This window comes from Microchirus variegatus (assembly GCF_963457635.1).
Source record: "Microchirus variegatus genome assembly, chromosome: 1".
NCBI classification, from domain to species: domain Eukaryota; kingdom Metazoa; phylum Chordata; class Actinopteri; order Pleuronectiformes; family Soleidae; genus Microchirus; species Microchirus variegatus.
In genome coordinates this window covers 33,519,221-33,535,677 of record NC_139802.1, presented here as the reverse complement: position 1 = coordinate 33,535,677, position 16,457 = coordinate 33,519,221, and the positions used below count along the sequence as shown (strand labels likewise).

The 16,457-nt window shown below is 41.2% G+C and overlaps 1 protein-coding gene across 1 annotated transcript in view; it reads right to left on the bottom strand.

Annotated features, from left to right (window-relative positions):
- LOC310937145 (uncharacterized protein) overlaps positions 1-13,511 on the bottom strand; it is a 29,161-nt gene extending 15,650 nt beyond the window's left edge. The window contains exons 1-3 of the mRNA XM_083901349.1: positions 13,387-13,511; positions 6,910-6,972; positions 101-276 (exon numbers count right to left, since the gene is read on the bottom strand). Of these exons, the coding sequence (XP_083757475.1) occupies positions 101-239 (139 nt within the window). The 5' untranslated portion in view covers positions 240-276; positions 6,910-6,972; positions 13,387-13,511. The remainder of the gene's footprint in view (positions 1-100; positions 277-6,909; positions 6,973-13,386) is intronic.
- Between the last annotated feature and the right edge of the window lie 2,946 nt (positions 13,512-16,457).

The window sequence follows — 16,457 nt, the reverse complement described above, 5'->3', positions numbered from 1 at the left end:
TTTCTCTTAATCCTTCAATATCATTGACCCTTATTATTGGTATTGTTCCAATACTGGTCACTGCAGTCTAACACACAACATCTTTTATATCACAATATACCTGTGGTTCCAGGATGTGCGGCGGCGGCACCGTGGTAGCCATTCTGCCTGTAGCCTGAGCTGTAGGCGGAGTAGCCGTTCTCGCCGTTTTCTTGGCCATTGGAGGTCCAGTGCTCGTCTGGCTGCCGACCGTCTGCCATTCCTGCCTGCTGGGATGCCGGGAAGGGGGCGGGTCACCTGGTGGAGATGGGGAAGATAAATAAGAGATATTTCCAAACCTAGCAGGACATTTTTGACTCTGGCTTTGCAAAAGTTGAGTAACTCATTTATGGTGCTACTAAAAGCCACCGTCAAGGACAATTTCAGACATTTAAAGAGCAGTTTGCTCTCAGATACAACTCATTTCCTACCTGCCTGATTATGAGGGTTTCTAACGACCTTTAAAGCAATATACATTTTCAATCATTAAATCAGGTTTTTGCTGAGAGACTGGCTGTATTTTTGAGGGATTTATCACACAATTGAGTGATAACACAATCAAGTACACCTTGATTTTGAGTAAAAGACTAGGAATAAAATCCACTTTGACCCATTAGTGAGTTTTCCCTGACACAGTCTCTCTGACTGTAATACATGATGATGAAATTCAAAATTCAGCCACTAGATGGGGTTACACAGCCGCACTGCTGGCTCAGCCAAAGGTTCTTTGTCTCAACGTCCATGTGCAGAAACAGGAGGGAGAGGCTGATGAGATTTTTGCATCTCACTCATGGTCATAATTCACTGTTGTCCACTCCTGCAGTGAAAATGTATGTACACACACACGCACGCACGCGCGCACGCGCACACACACACACACACACCCACACACACACACACACACACACACACACACACACACACACACACACACAGGGAGCATCACAAACAGATAGCAAAAATATGAAACACTTGACACTGACAGGCAGCTTATGAAAGTGTGAAATGTAATAAATAAAATGTGCACACACACACACCCTTCCATGGTGCACACACCCTTCATATCCTCTCGCCAGGGATAGGGAGGTTGTTCCCATGACAACCATGGAAGGGGGTTCCGGCAGATGGGTTTGACAGACTTGCCCCATTCAGACAAAAAAGGGCTACAAACACGCACACAGAGAGACACTGAAATACACACATAAGTGTAAGTGTAGCTCTTGATGGACAACGCTTATTAACACCCATAGCTCCGCCCCATTGATTTCAATCACAAAAGACACCTCTTTAATCTCCTACTCATCTGCCTATATCCTCATAGGTTGTCATGAAAGTGTCCTTTTCCCTCTCCATGGGCAACACTTACATAATGCTGCCTTTTAAACATGATTAGCAGCAAGCCCCTCCCCTTTTTCTGATGGCTTCAATAAACAGCGTCATTATCATCGGGCAGCTGTAGCTCATTATAAGTCACTAAGACTCCCTTTCTCCTCATCTAAAACATACTGTACATCCTTTTTCTGTCTTTCAAAAGCTATTATTTCTGTATTTGTGTCAATTATCTTGTTTGTTCTTGGTGTTTAAGGACACTTGTATTGTTGCATTATTCCTTTTCCTGATTCCTCTCCTTCCAAATAGCCCATCTCTCTACTCTTTTTCAAATTCAATTCCAGTAACAGCCTGTGTGAAATCTACTGGTGTTAGCCTGTGTGACATGCAGTGGTATTACCCACCCCTCCTCCTCCTTCCCTCAGCCCATTCCTCCTCCTTTCTTCAACCCCCCTCATTCCCCTCCATCCCTCTCGCCTCTCTCTTCTCCTTGCCTGAAGCGCTGCCTGGCGACAGGCTCGCACCGATCTGGGCTAATGTTTGCTGCAGTGGGAAGAAGTGAGGATCAGAGAGGAGAGGGTGAAAAAAGAAGAGGAGAGGAAAGGAGAGGGAGGAGGGGAAAAAAAGACCCACTGACACTCAAAAGATACTGGGCCAAACTGTCTGAGACAAAAAAAATAAAAAATTGCAGGCGGGTCTCGTCTCAGCTGTTGCTAAGGAAGGAAAACGGTGCACTGACGGCCAACACTGACCTGATTTTAGCTGCTGTTTTGCCAATATAATGCCACACTCACATACACACGGTGTCACTAACTTTATAATGAACACCTCTGTTATTCATTATGAGCATCATTATTGGCATACGATAATTAATACTAATTAAAAATTGCTCTGGCATATATTCAAGATTCAATCACTTTGAATTTGAGGACATAATTAAAGAAAACAAGTGTTCAAATAGCTATGGCAAAGATGCAGATAGCCAAATTACCAATTTATATTAAGAAAAAAACAGTTTCAACAGGTTAAAAATAATAATAATAATTTTGGTATCATCTTTACTAATATAATTAGTAATATAATTAGTAAAGATGATACCATATAGTGTACATAAGTTTAACCACAGGAAGTAACCAGCAGCATACATTATTATTGTACATATTATTAGTAGTGTGCCAACATATAACCCAGTGGCGTGCACATATATTTCAGGGGGGTCCGCCAGTGGGTCCAATCCGGCCCCCAGGATGAATTTGTGAAAATTGAATGTGAAATATTATAATTTTCAGTTACAAATACCTGAAAACGGTCAACTTAGGCACGATACTGTTGAAATTGCATTATTTTTATCAATAAATGTATAAGTTGAGATCAAATTGTACTGTATGTGGCCCCTGAACTAAAATTAGTTTGACACCCCCTGGGCTAAAGTGTTAACAGGGCACCGTGACCTTCCTCATAACTAATGATTGAAAAATAAAGCATTACAGTGGAAAATCATGTGCTTACTTTCATATTTATTTACATCAATAACCATACACCTGTGCAGGCCTGGGGCATTATTACACACTTTAATAATTAATGTTATGGATCAAGAAGATTGGTTGATGGGAGTATGTATATTTTTAAACCTGTTTCTCATGTTTAGACTGAAGTGTTCTTTTGTTAATTTGGACCCTTATACATAACTGCTCAGTAAAAGAAACAAAAATATCTACTTCCTGTCCTTCCAAGCAAATAAAAAGCATTAATATCAACCATACAGATCATGTGCTTTACCATTTCAAACTGAGCCCTGTCCATATTCTTTATTTGTCTCCTGATGTCTGGGTGCACCCACCCTCCAGACCTTGCTATCCAGCCACACCCCGTCGTCCTCGTGCCGTTAATGTGATGTGACACTCGCACCCTTCTCTCTTGTCTCTTCCTCCCAGCTGTTTACCAGTCTGACTACATTAGAGTAAAAGAGATAAATGGGCATGTTTCTAGACGAAACAACGCCTAACAGCAGCGAGGCTCAAGTCTTATTCTGCACTGCTGGAAAAATATTATACTTCTTTTTCCACCACTGTCTGAAAATAAGGTCGGTCCAGGGTCAGTCTGCAATTTACCTTGCGGGTATTTGAGAGAGTAGAGTAAAAATTTTGTTTTTATGAGTTGGAAAACACAGTTGCAGACTGGAGAAAATAATTTACAGGTGAAACAGGTGAAAGAATGATCTTATTTTCCTTTGGGATAAACACCTTCATAACCACAAGCAGCTCTGCTGCACACACACAACAGAGGAAGTCTAATCTTGACCTTTACAAGTCGAGAACACCGATGTGTCCTGTGGCGAGACACTCAAAAATGCACTGTATGAAGGTGTGAAGGGGTGAATGGCAAAAGCAGCTTTGAGTCGTCATCAAGACGAGAAAATCGCTATGTAAATACAGACCGTATCTAGCACTAAGCCTGGTCCAAGTCTGAATCCTGATCGTGTTTAAGCAACAACAGCACAAGTCAGAAAGTAAACGTCACATGCCATCATGCTTTGGGAGTGATGTATTTAATTGTGCATGGCAGTATGATGAGAGTCTTACATCGTCTCACACCCCTTTGCCAGACACCCTTTCCTCTGCCTTCAATCCTTCTTTTATTCCCTACCGTCGCCACCTCGCACCGTCCTTAATCTGACCTCACTTCCCTCCCTGTCTGCGGCTGACGCCCCCTTCTCTCCCCTCCCTCTCCACCAGCCCCACCCTGATCTGGGTCACACAAAAGTGCCTCCGTGGAGTTGCCAGTCACATCGGAATGCCAGCATTCATTTAGGGAGGGAGGATGGAATCTCTGGCAGCCAACCTGGCCTTAATCCTCTTTGTGAGTGTTCAAAAAGCATGTTTTCTTAAGAAGAAGATAATCTCTAATTTTACACAGCAGATGCCGTGATGCTGACGATTTCCTGGCCAGTGCTGTGCATTTTATACTTGTATCTCGTTAAATTCAAGCACCATTTAAAGCTTACGCCGCAAATTGTTTTGTTTTTTTCTCCCTCCTTTTGTCTCAGTGACCTTCCATTCATTGATTGAAGATAATAAGCTTTTGTCTCCTCAGTTGTAAATGTGTCCATCTGTCCTTGTTCAATTTGCTTTTGTCCTGTTGCATATAAATTAATTAGTCAGTTATTTCCATTTCTACAGACATGAACATAATGATTTAATACACTGCGCTGAACTTTACAGATACAGAACTTTGCAGTGGGTGATGGGAAAGTGTCACAGTACAGAGGAGCTCTGGAGTGTACAGTAAGGGAGGGAAGGTGGCGATGACCTGTAATTAACCCAGAATCCAGTGGCTTCCTCTCCTCTCCTCTCAACCTCCTCCTGCTCCTCCTCCTCCTTCTCAACAGCAGACAAGCGGATTATGTTTTGTTGACTCAGCAAAGATGTCTGTGTGTGTGTGTGTGTGGGGGAGAGGACTGAAGCATGACAAAGTGTCAGTGAAGTGTGAATGAACTAGTGAACACCAGCAAGATGAGCGAAGCGCACACATGCCTGATGATTCCGCTCCTTTCAGATTAAGTACCGTAACATAGGCAGAAGAGGTGCACTGAGATTTAATGGCTCAGGAACCTAACGGCTATATGAAGTCTGATTTCTTGATGATTAAGCGAATCTCAAAGAGAGCGACTAAACACTACATGTTGGACACAATTCATATCTTTACGTTTAAGAGTGTTGTAGTTCATACTTGAATGGTATCTCTGTGTTCAGTTATTTTACAGACTTTTTTTCAAAAAAATATTGATTTATCTGACATTTTTGTCTTCCAAGCAGACTTATTTTGAATGTAATTAAAAAACTTATGGCCTAAGGAAGGAATTGGTATACGTCACTGGTATAAAACCAAACTGACAGCATTTACACTATTGACAGTGCAGCTTAAAATCCCTTATTTTACTGCACCTTTATTTATGTTCACGATTAAGTAAAAGTCAATCATAAAGCAAAGATAAAAGTATGATCAAAAATGCATTGTATTTACATCAAGTTGCAAGTTCTGCATGTTCTTCAAAACAACCAAACTGACTCAAAATAACTGCTGTGTCATCCTCTCCTCTTGCCACCATCCTCCTCTCCACCCTCAGCCTCCACTCTCATCCAACAAGTAGAGGCTTCCTGGCACGCATCAGCCCTGCCCCACACTAATGTCATTGTTCCCATGGTGACGGGAGATCCGACGGGGAAAGAAGGGGCTGGGCTGATGGAGAGATGGAGAGTGTGGACTTTAACCACGTTACGGATGAGGAAATGGGTCAGAAGAGCCTGCAGGCTGGGCCCACAGGGGGTGGGGGGGGGGGGGGGGGTGAGTGTGGGCTTGTATGGGTCCTATGTATATGTAACTGCACTGACACAAATGGGGGCCATTTAAATACATCAATGCAGCGATAGCTCTTTGTTTGTTGGACTGTAGGAGTCATTTGGGCCTGAGTGTTGCTGCTAGTGCTGGTGATAACTTAATATAGCACCATCTTATTTCTATTTTATTAAATTTCTGAAGTACAGACACTGATACAATGCAGATAGATTATCCAATGAAATTATTGTGAAGTATTGCCATTTTTTCAGAAAGAATGTAATATTTCATGTCTGCTGCAGCTGCAACGGTGTGTGGAAGTTACAACAGGTAGAAAAGCAGCTTCAAGGCTCTCCACATCTGTTATCTAGAAAAATGTCTTCCAATTCCATGCCCATACACACACACACAACCCCTGCAAATAACATGGGCATACACACCCATAAACTCACCAGCACACACACAAACAAACACACCCTCGCATTCACACCCATGCAAAAACACACACTAAAACGGACTTCTCCAAAAACAATCTTTACTCACCAAATCTACAATTAGCCTCTCGCTCTCTTTTTATTTCCTGTAAAAGCTAGTTTCAACATAATGACCGTCTTTTGCAAAAAATCTCACATGAGCATCAACCCCCCCAAACAACCAGCTCTTCTGCCTCCTCCTCCTCGCATGTTGCTGCCGGACATGAAACCCCCCCACCCCCCTGCCCCCTTCCTCCACTGTTACACTGTACATTCATAAACAGCCAGGCTAATCATCTGGCTGAGTGCAGCCACTTACATCTGACTCCCAGGCCCTATACGAGTCACTGGAAAAGTGAGTGTGAAATGTCATGGGAGGATGCGAGTAGAGGTAGAGCACCATTTGGCTGCAGGCCAGACTCCCATGTTTTTATCCGAGTAGTTTAAGTGTGAGAGCAATTGTTGCACTTGATAATAGCTGCATGATTCTCGATGACTCGATCATTTCTTTGCAGCTGTGCTAGCTTTTCTCTAGTTCCACGAAATGTGTGACATAGCTTTGGTCAAAGCTATTTGGCTTTAGACTGGCCCTGGTCTTGACCAAGATAAACACTCATTGGCCCCTATGTCATTTAAGTTTATCCCCCCGATTTAAACAATCAATACGGTTTCACAATCCCAGTTTTACCCATTAATTTGACTCTGATTCACAGGTGCACGTGTTTGAAGTGTGTGTTGTTTCATCGCAGCTTACTTGAATTGAGGCGCTGTCTTCACTGACAGATGAAACAGACGAGTGCCGAGTGTCTGCTCAGACCTGCACGGACAAAAGAAGAAAGGACAGAAGGAAAACGTGTTAGGAAAATCTGAACACCATGTTGTTCGTGTTAGAATAAAAGTAGAATGTGGATTATGAGGCGACAATCTAATCATCTGGATGGTTGCACCACAAAAACGATTGAAATCTGACCCACAATTCTGAAGTAAAAGCACAGACCTGGCAACCACTGTCTTATGGCATTTCAAATAAGGTTAAATCAGATCCTTTGTATTATTATTTTATTACCTCTTCTCCCCATTTAGCTTATTTATAAAAGATGGCACAATATATGCCTGGGCACAAAAATCTTCTTTAAAAAAAGGAGAAATAGTCCTGTTTTTCCGCAGTATTTGGTTTCAGCGCAACAGAAACACCAAACATGTTCAGATGCTTCACTGGGATGTTTCTTCCAAAACTGCGCAGTGCAAAGGTGAGAAAGTTCATGAACGTAACTGAAGACAATTATTTTCCATGAACAAGTGATTACAAGTAAACAAGTCTTTTGTGTGACAACTGGACAGACTCCATTGGTTCTAAGATTTGTAAAATTCCTGAGATTGGTCCACTGGGGCTGAGGTGGAGGGATGAGTTGAGGGTTAAGAGACAAACTGCCATAAAAAAAGACAGATTTGCACGTTTGCTCTGCTCTGGGACCACAAGGAGGCAGAACACAGCATCCTGTTCACATTAAAAGAGTGTGAAAGGAGTGCAGAGGGAATTCTGGCGCAAGAAAGAAAGAAAGAAGAGAGGACATGAAGAGAGCTGTGCCGGGATTCTCCAAACAGGAAGAAGAGGGTGATTTATTGCAGAGTTAAAAAAAAAAAAAAGAGGGAAACAGAATTCACAGAGGAGGAAGGAGTACTTTTAGTCTTGCTTTAAAAATAAGTTCACAATCACATACATCTTATTTTGCAGCTTTGAGTGCTATTTATAGTGGCTCTAAATGTCTCTCTATATGTTTAAGTTATAATTAAGGGTTTTATACATACATTTAAATTCAAATGTTTCCTTTGTATTCAGGTTTTATCTCGGAGGTGAACAGACATGGATCAACAGCTATTTCATAACTGTTTTAGTTGTTTTTTTTTAATTAAATGTGAATATCTTCTGGTTTCTACCCTCCATGTAATGATAAAGTCATTAAAAGTGACTCTGCAAACAGAGAGGAGGAGGAGGACATGGAAAGGTATACATTTCTCTCTCAGGGAAGCAAGCTGATATAGTGGAAGGAAAGAGGAGAGGGCTGAGAGCAGTGAGGTCACACAGGGGCGAAGTGAGCAAGAAAAGAAAGGGATGACGAAAGAGAAGGATGAAGAAACAGAGAAGTGAGGCACACAATTATTAAGAGAGCGAAAATGCACAAAAACGGGTGAAACAGAAGGCAAAGATGAGATGGAGAAAGAGGGAAGTGTCAGGAAGGAGGTCAAGTCTGACCTAATCCACAGATTTGACTTCAGACAAACAGGAAATTAATCCTGATCTTGGCAAAAAATGCCACACGTCCTGGAACGCCACAAGAAGAGATAAAGGAGTAATGACAAAAATAATATATTCTGAATTATTTAGTTGAATTGGCATCATTTTCTGCCTGACTGAAAAAAAACCCATTGCATCAATATTTGCATGTCACAGAACTATGGAACAATTTATTACAAACTTTTAAGAATCCTAAATGTATTCAAAGCACCCACTAAATAAGAATATCCAGCACTGCTTAAAAGAGCTTAAACCTGCCTGTCCCAGTTCCCCTGGGACATTCAATATGTCAGCTGATCATTGAATTATGTCACTGTGAGGCTTAGTCGCTGCTGTCGGAGAACGACTGCTCCTCTCACTTCTCTTCCTTTATTGCAGGTGACAAAAAGGGTGAGTATGATTGTGTCTCAGAGAAATTCTACTGTAATTTAAATGACTCAAGTGTCACTTCATGTGTGCGTGGCCCTGTGCTGGACTGGACCTCTACGTCAGCTGGGATTGGCACCAGCAACCCCCACCCCCAATTTACTCAATTGCTCTGAAAGAACAAAGCCATTATTACACAATAAAACTAAAGAAAACAACACAATTTTAGTCATTAATTATCCTTAGTCACATCAAAAAAACGTCCCACGCCCCTCGTATTTTGCATTAAGCATTTATGGCTTCTCATTTTTCCCTAATACTGTGTATCATCCACATCTAAAACCAATAACAGTGTCACAACCTTGAGTGTCTAACGATACCGATATCGGTGCGCTCGCCATTTTCAAAAACATGTCCAACATGTCTGCCAAATATTCTGTCCTCCATAACACTGTATTGTGGGCGTCTTCAGGACTTTCTGGTAAATTTCTCCTCATAGCTACATCCTATTAACTATTCTGCTTCTTAAATGTGAATATGTTCTGCATAATCATGCAGAAATCATAAAAAATTTAATAATTTTGCTTTGTGGACCAAATAAGACATTTAACAACATCTCATCAAGCGAACGATTAATCAAGTTTCTTTTTTGGATCATATTGGATTTCAGATCCAGTGATTTTTAAGGAGGTCGTTTTCTTTAGCTCCACACTTTGTGCAGTGTAAAGCGGGGGTCTAGGCAGCCAAGGTGCAGTGGTTTGGAAGTGTATGGGTTAAAACCTGCCAGCCACGATCTCTCAGTGTAGTTTCTCTGGGTTTTATGGCTTCTTAATGCAATCCAAAGACTTGCAGACTCGCCATATGTCAGTCCAGTGATCGACTGCCTCGTGCATTCAGGGTCGCCCAATGTCATTTGGCTCTAGCTCCACCACAACCGTTAAAGGAGAAGCACTATGGTTGATGAAAGGAGGAATATGCACTACGACCGCAACACCAGTTTGAAGGTTGTGTTTCTGCATGTCTGTAATGGGGAAAAAGTTGCTTTGCCTTTGTTTGGAACTCATGTTTAACAATGCAGATTTATTAGGTGCCCTGTGTACCTAATAAAGTGGCCGGAAGGGATGAGTTTTACTTTTTCAACTCCCTTTTATGGTTTATCGGAGAAAAAGAAACAGAATCTGGCCTCGGTGAGGAAAGAGAAGGCATACACACTGTTAGCACCACAGATGCACAAAAAGAAGAAAACTCTTGACCTTCGCCTGATCTACAAGTTTAAACACATGCAAGCAGCAATTCCTCTCGCTGCGCTTTGACAACCAGGGCAGCACCAGGTGCAGGTCTTTGCCTCGCAGGCACAGATGCACTTTAGAATGAAGACAGGTAGCAGAACTGGTCCATATACTGTATATTATGTCATGGATGTATGGGCTCCTAGCGCAGTCAGTCATCAATGACATGTTCAGACGCCATCTAAACTTATGCCTGGAGGAAAAGAATGTGAGGACACACGCTTAAAATGTACGATAAAATAACTATATACTGGCTTTGTAAAGCTGTCCTTTTATGTAAGCAAATTAAATGGCATCTTAGATGTAAAATACATTCAATTCACTAGAGCAATTGCTTCAGATCAGCAGAGAAAAGACAACAAAAACACACATAGGCAAAGCACCAAGAGCCATTAGAATCTATATATCTTACATACACTTTTGGAACCTTCTAGCTTCTTGTCATTTTAACACATTTAATTTGTTTAATGGTCCATTTTAAGAGAGTTTGTGTTTAAATGAGCAAGTGTTTGAACCTCAAAGAGCAGTTGGATTTATATTATGTATTAAACCTGTGGCCAAACCACAGTGGAAACTGCAGACCCACAACTTGAGAGTAAATAAGTGCAAAAACAGCACTGGTTGACTCAGTAAATTGAGTGACACACATTACAAGATGGTTCATCTGTTCATCTTCCAAGTATATTCTGAAAGATTTACAGTTTGTCTTCCCAGATGGTTTTGTGTTGTTCCAGCTTAAGTAATCCATTTGGTCATGAAAAATACTTGTAAATGTTAGCTAATTAATCAGTCGTGTTCGGGTTCATTGGCATAAAATGAATATACTACCCTAGAGTAAGCTTGCATTTTTGTATTTCACACTTTGCCTCCATGCAACACCTACAGTTCACATCTCTTGCTGGCAGAAAAAGCAGTTGGAAGCAGAGGCTGTTGACTTCTAAACAATGTCCCTTCTCTGCCACTGATTTTTGCCTTGCAAATGCAGCAACAGTTGGTAAACTAACAGATAGACTGACCAAACAAGGACCTCACTGTGAGGACATGAGCTCGTCAGATGCAGCGAAAGGGAGACGGGGAGGAGGTAGAGGATGACTGGGCCAGAGGGCACCAGCTGTGACCTAACAAAGATGGACAGACAGAGGCCATGTTTGGCCCCTCGTCTTCTCCTGTGCCATTGCGTGTCATCCAAAACAGTTTGCGGGAAAAGACAGCTTGACTGAGAGTCGCCCAGCAACCACGCAGGGAGGCAGAGACGGGGATGGACGACAGGGTAAGGAAGGGGAGGGAATCTCATCGTCATCAATAGATGCACCACAAATTCTGTATTCATTGGAGTAGAACGGATTTGTTTTCAATGAACTCAATGAAAAATAAATAGTTTTGAATGACTTTTTATAATCCAGGCAAATAATCAAATACTACTACTATGAAGAAGTGTAACCTTCATTCATGACCAAAAATGATTTAACCCTTTAACACCTAAGCCTCAAAAAAGCAAATTTGTTAAAGGGCCAGAAAATTTCCTGTGAGTAAGTGCTTTTTGCCCACTTTTCCAGAATAACTTTCAATATCTGGCAGTTATTTACAATTTACTTACTTTAATTTGCATGTTAAAATGGTGTATTAACAATTTAAGTTTTATTTCAAAAAAATACTGGAGTTGTACATGAACACCAGATTTTGTGTGTTAAATTTGAAATTGAAACATATTTAAAGTAACATTTGTTGCGTTTTTGTGCAAAATGTCCACAACAGGCCAAAAAAATGGAAACTACAGAAAGTACTGGTGTTTTTCCAACTCTTTCTTCTCTGGGGACAAAGACGCAGGATTCACCTTGATACCGTAATAACAACATGTTGACTTTGACATGCAACTTCTCAGCTTTCAGAAACCTTTGGAAAGAAACCGTCAGGTAATTATGGTAATGCAAAGTGCGCTTGCGCAAATGTGTCGTCTGCGATACACTTCGTCGTATTTCAGATAGAGTTAGAAAAGTGGACCTAAAGGTCAAAGGTAGGTCAAACTCTAAGTGAGACACAACAAGAGAGGGAATTACTATTTGAAGAGAAATGAGATATAGGCTAAAAGGTTAAAAGATGAGAAAAGTAACAACAGTTTTAAAAGGAAGAGGGAGAAAAAAATAGGTCTCATCACTCCATCGCTACCTGCTTGCACCTAAAACCATCCATTGCTCTCAAACTCCTCCAGCCCGGACTGTTGACAGCCAGCACTCCCGTCGCTGACAAGCAGAGTAATGTGTCGTATGGTCTCCCTCGACTTGGTGTCACTCCCACAGAGAAACCACCAACAATCTGTTGGCTACGACTTGCTAACCGCTGACGTCCACCACACCACACCATGCCATCACAGCCTCAGCCTCTAAATATAATCACAACCGCTACTATTTCCAATGGATGTTGTGTTTTTGATCCAACAAACACAAATTTCCAGAAATCTGGGTTTTATATAAAAATATCTTATAAAAAGTCTCGAGAACCACTTCACAAACACATAGCAACAGGGAACTCGGTCCCCATTGCTTGAATAATCAGCCGAGTCTAGACGAGGTATGCCACAGAGTTCGGGACTAAAGGTCACTGAAACAGCCGCTGGTTTATCATAACATCAGCTGTATCGTGATACTATTGAAGCAGATGTAATCTCTGCGAACACAGAGGGAGAAACGGATTGAAAATTAGAAACTGACACCGGGAACAAAGGCACAAGCTTCTGTCAACTATGGTGTTCTATGGTGGATAGATACCAATACTGATCATGATGGATGATATATGATGCCATGATATCTATCTATCTATCTATCTATCTATCTATCTATCTATCTATCTATCTATCTATCTATCTATCTATCTATCTATCTATCTATCTATCTATCTATCTATCTATCTATCTATCTATGTTAAACACATACATTCAGTCATCAAAAAGCAGAACTTTAATGTAAAATGTAAAACAAATTAAGTTTTTCAGCATTTATCAAGTTTCTGAGAACAAAAACATGTAATATGCCTTACGGCAAATATTGGCCCAAATCAATCAGCCATATCGATCGATCAATCGGTCCATCTCTGCTTTATAAATTAACAAACAATAACAAAACAGAAATGCTCACAATTCCCTCTTTCTGACGATTACGTCACTGAGTATTTGCTGCTGCTTTAAATGCTGACGCACTGCATTTATTCAACTGAAGAATTCAACTGTTTTAAAGGATGCCCACACAGGCTTGCATGTAAAAGAAAGAAAAATGTAGTGTCTTACCTTGTAGAATGAGGCAGTTATTCCAGTTTTTGTCCACGAAGAGGGCATAAAATGATAGTGGTGGTGGTGCTGGTGGTGGTGGTGGGGGAGGCAGGGAAGCTTCTGTGCAAAAGAGAGAAAAAAAGATGAGAGACGGGGAAGAAAAGAGCGAAAAAAAGGAGTCATCGAGGCAGCGGGGATGCTGTCTCACATAGGTCTACCCCACTACACACACTGCGATCAAGCCAGTGTCTTCACTGCATTGGGGAGAGGGGGGAAGTGGAGAGATGGAGAGGTGGGGGGGTTTCACCACGTCTGAGCCCAAGAAATGTGTTGTGTGTTGCATTAATTCATGTTTGAAAGGGATACGACGCTGGTCCAAACCTCCTCTGGGAATTGGCTTCAGAGATGAAAAGACAGCTATCCATCCACAGAATTTCCACAAGCTCATTTCATTCTCCTTTGTCTTCATTTGCGGTATCTCAAAGGTATTTTTTGCATCATGTGCATGCACAATATAGGGCTCACCCTGTGCTGAATAATTGCTCTGTACCGGTGCTCATTTGCAGGCATGACCCACTGCAGCAGCAGCAGCAGTGAAACAAAGGCAACGAGAGAGGCAGGAAAAGAGGTGACGGAGACACTTGGAGGGGGGGGGGGAAAGGGAGAGTGGCTGAGGCCAGAAAAGCAGCAGCACTAAAATCCTGATTCCCTGCTCATTAGCTCGACCACATACCACATGAAATGACATGTTTATACAGTGGAGCTCGGGGCTAACAAAGGCCTCAGACTTAAAAGCCATCCATCACCAGTACTGTGATGGATGTCATGAAGAAATTACAAGGCAATAGGGTGAATGAAAAATGCATTAAAGGGCATGAGATTCACATTTTAATAACATACTAATAAAATGTATGCTTAAAACCACTGTGCTTGGACTACACAAATGTCTTTTGTTTATTGGTTAAAAACAGATCATCGGTGTCCAAAAATCCCAGCAGCCCATCATCAATAGGTCACTATGTATGCAGTTATGGGACATTTTACATGACCTGAAGCATGAACAAAAACAATCAAATGAATGGTTACTGTATATACTAAGCATGAAAAGGAATTAACTCACTGAATTTATCACTGCATTTAAACTGTCAAATAAAATGTAAAGTTCCTCTCAATGGAAAATTGCACAAAATGGACCATATCAGAGCATCATTGTTTGATAGTTTGGTCCATGACTTAGAAAATGGATTATCCTGGGGCCAGAGACAGTTAATTCTCTGTACACATCAGGGTAGCACAATCAAACACAAAATAATCAACGTACGACTTCAAAATCAAAAGTCACTGCAAAATAGCATTACATTACGTAGCATTACGCTGCAAGAATTCAACAGCCCAAAAACCTTGCCCTCCAAATAAGAAAATATGTTTTGTCGGTTGACAGCCTTCAAAAAATGTCTAATCATTATGATTTTGATATTTTTTCATAAAAAAATGACAAAATCTGGCAACATCTATCAAAAATGATGAACAATAATACAACTTTTTTTTTTTTTTTGCATATCATGCAGCTTGAGCAGACATTTCGATAGCTTTTTATCATTTAAAAGAAGTTAACTTTTGTCCTTGATACACATGTGCATGGTTTGGGTTAGGGTTAGGGTTATATCATGATAAGCATCTTTTTGCTCATTAATATCTTTTTGGAGCAAAAACAGCACTGTGTGTGCTGTATTTTAGGAACAGGATATCAGAGTGCAAATATGCCCTCCCATTTAGTTCTACTGAAGTTGCTTCACGAGCTCAAATGCCAAAATAGTTGCTGACTTCTGGGTTTAAGCTCAGCCAATTTATGCTCATAGATTCTGTGCATCCTCCCATCATGTCTTTTGGGCAATAAAAACAAGTTAACTGCATTCTCAATCTTGGTTGGTTTGTGAATACTAAGCTGCTTTAACCAGTGCATCAGGGGACTCCTATGGGGCAAACAGGTGTGAAATATATTATTTATTCAAATAAAAATAAAAAACACTGTATGATGAAAAACAGGTTATTATCAAAAGTTTTATATATTATAATCATATTGAACACTGACTTATTTGTGATGTTACAAGGACAGGATTAAGTTTGAAGTTTTAATTTGAGACTAGAATCAGATCAGGTTCCCCACAATAAATCATTACCAGGGCCAGGCATGAAATTAGAATGGAAGTATAAAAAAGTAGTAAATGACGCCACTATATCAAACCAATATGACAAGTCTGATGTCCAGAGACACTCCCTAGCACTATCGCCAGACCTCGGAGCGACCACTGAGGATGTAGTTGGGCTGAATCATAAAGCATTGAGCCGAACAGTTCCCAAACCACTTTAAAAGATTAGAGGAAGTGAGGGAAAAAGAAGAAGCCAGCACTGCTCCTTCCATCCCACATCACATCTCCTCCACAGTCCCATCATTAGCATGTCATGTTTCAGTGGGGTAGAGAGAGACATTGGCGCAAGACTGTAATCATCCTGTCATCGTTGAAGGCTGTTTAAGGTTTAAAGGAGGCAAACAAGACACTGGAAATGGCAGTGGAGGGGAATAATCCCATTTTTCACATTTGCAGAGAGGGTTTGATTTTCTCTCTGTTCTTCAGAAGGGAGAAAGGCAGAAGGAGAGAGACTTGTGGAGCAAATCAAAGCTCAGAGAGGTGCAGACAATCCTGTCAATGCCAGCTGTCTTCATGGAGGCCTTTCACCAGCACTGATTAGAGGTGGAGGCCTGCACCAGAGCTGCAGAGCCAACTAGCATGGCAGCTAATCTCACGTCATCCTCTGCTGACACAAAGCTTGTTGCGCTGACACCAATCTGCCACAACCTAACTGTCGACAGACACAGTGGCAGGCTGAGCTCACTGTAGCCAGATTAGCTTTTTGGCACAATGTTTTTTAGCCGGACATATGGACAGTTAAGACAGAGACACCCTCGCTAAGAAGGTGAAAATGGGCTCAACAAGAGCGCAAGAGTCACAGTGTTTTAGGAATGTCCAATGCTGAGGTCACACTACACAATCTTGTTTGTCTGTAACAATGGTCTCTGCATCAGATTA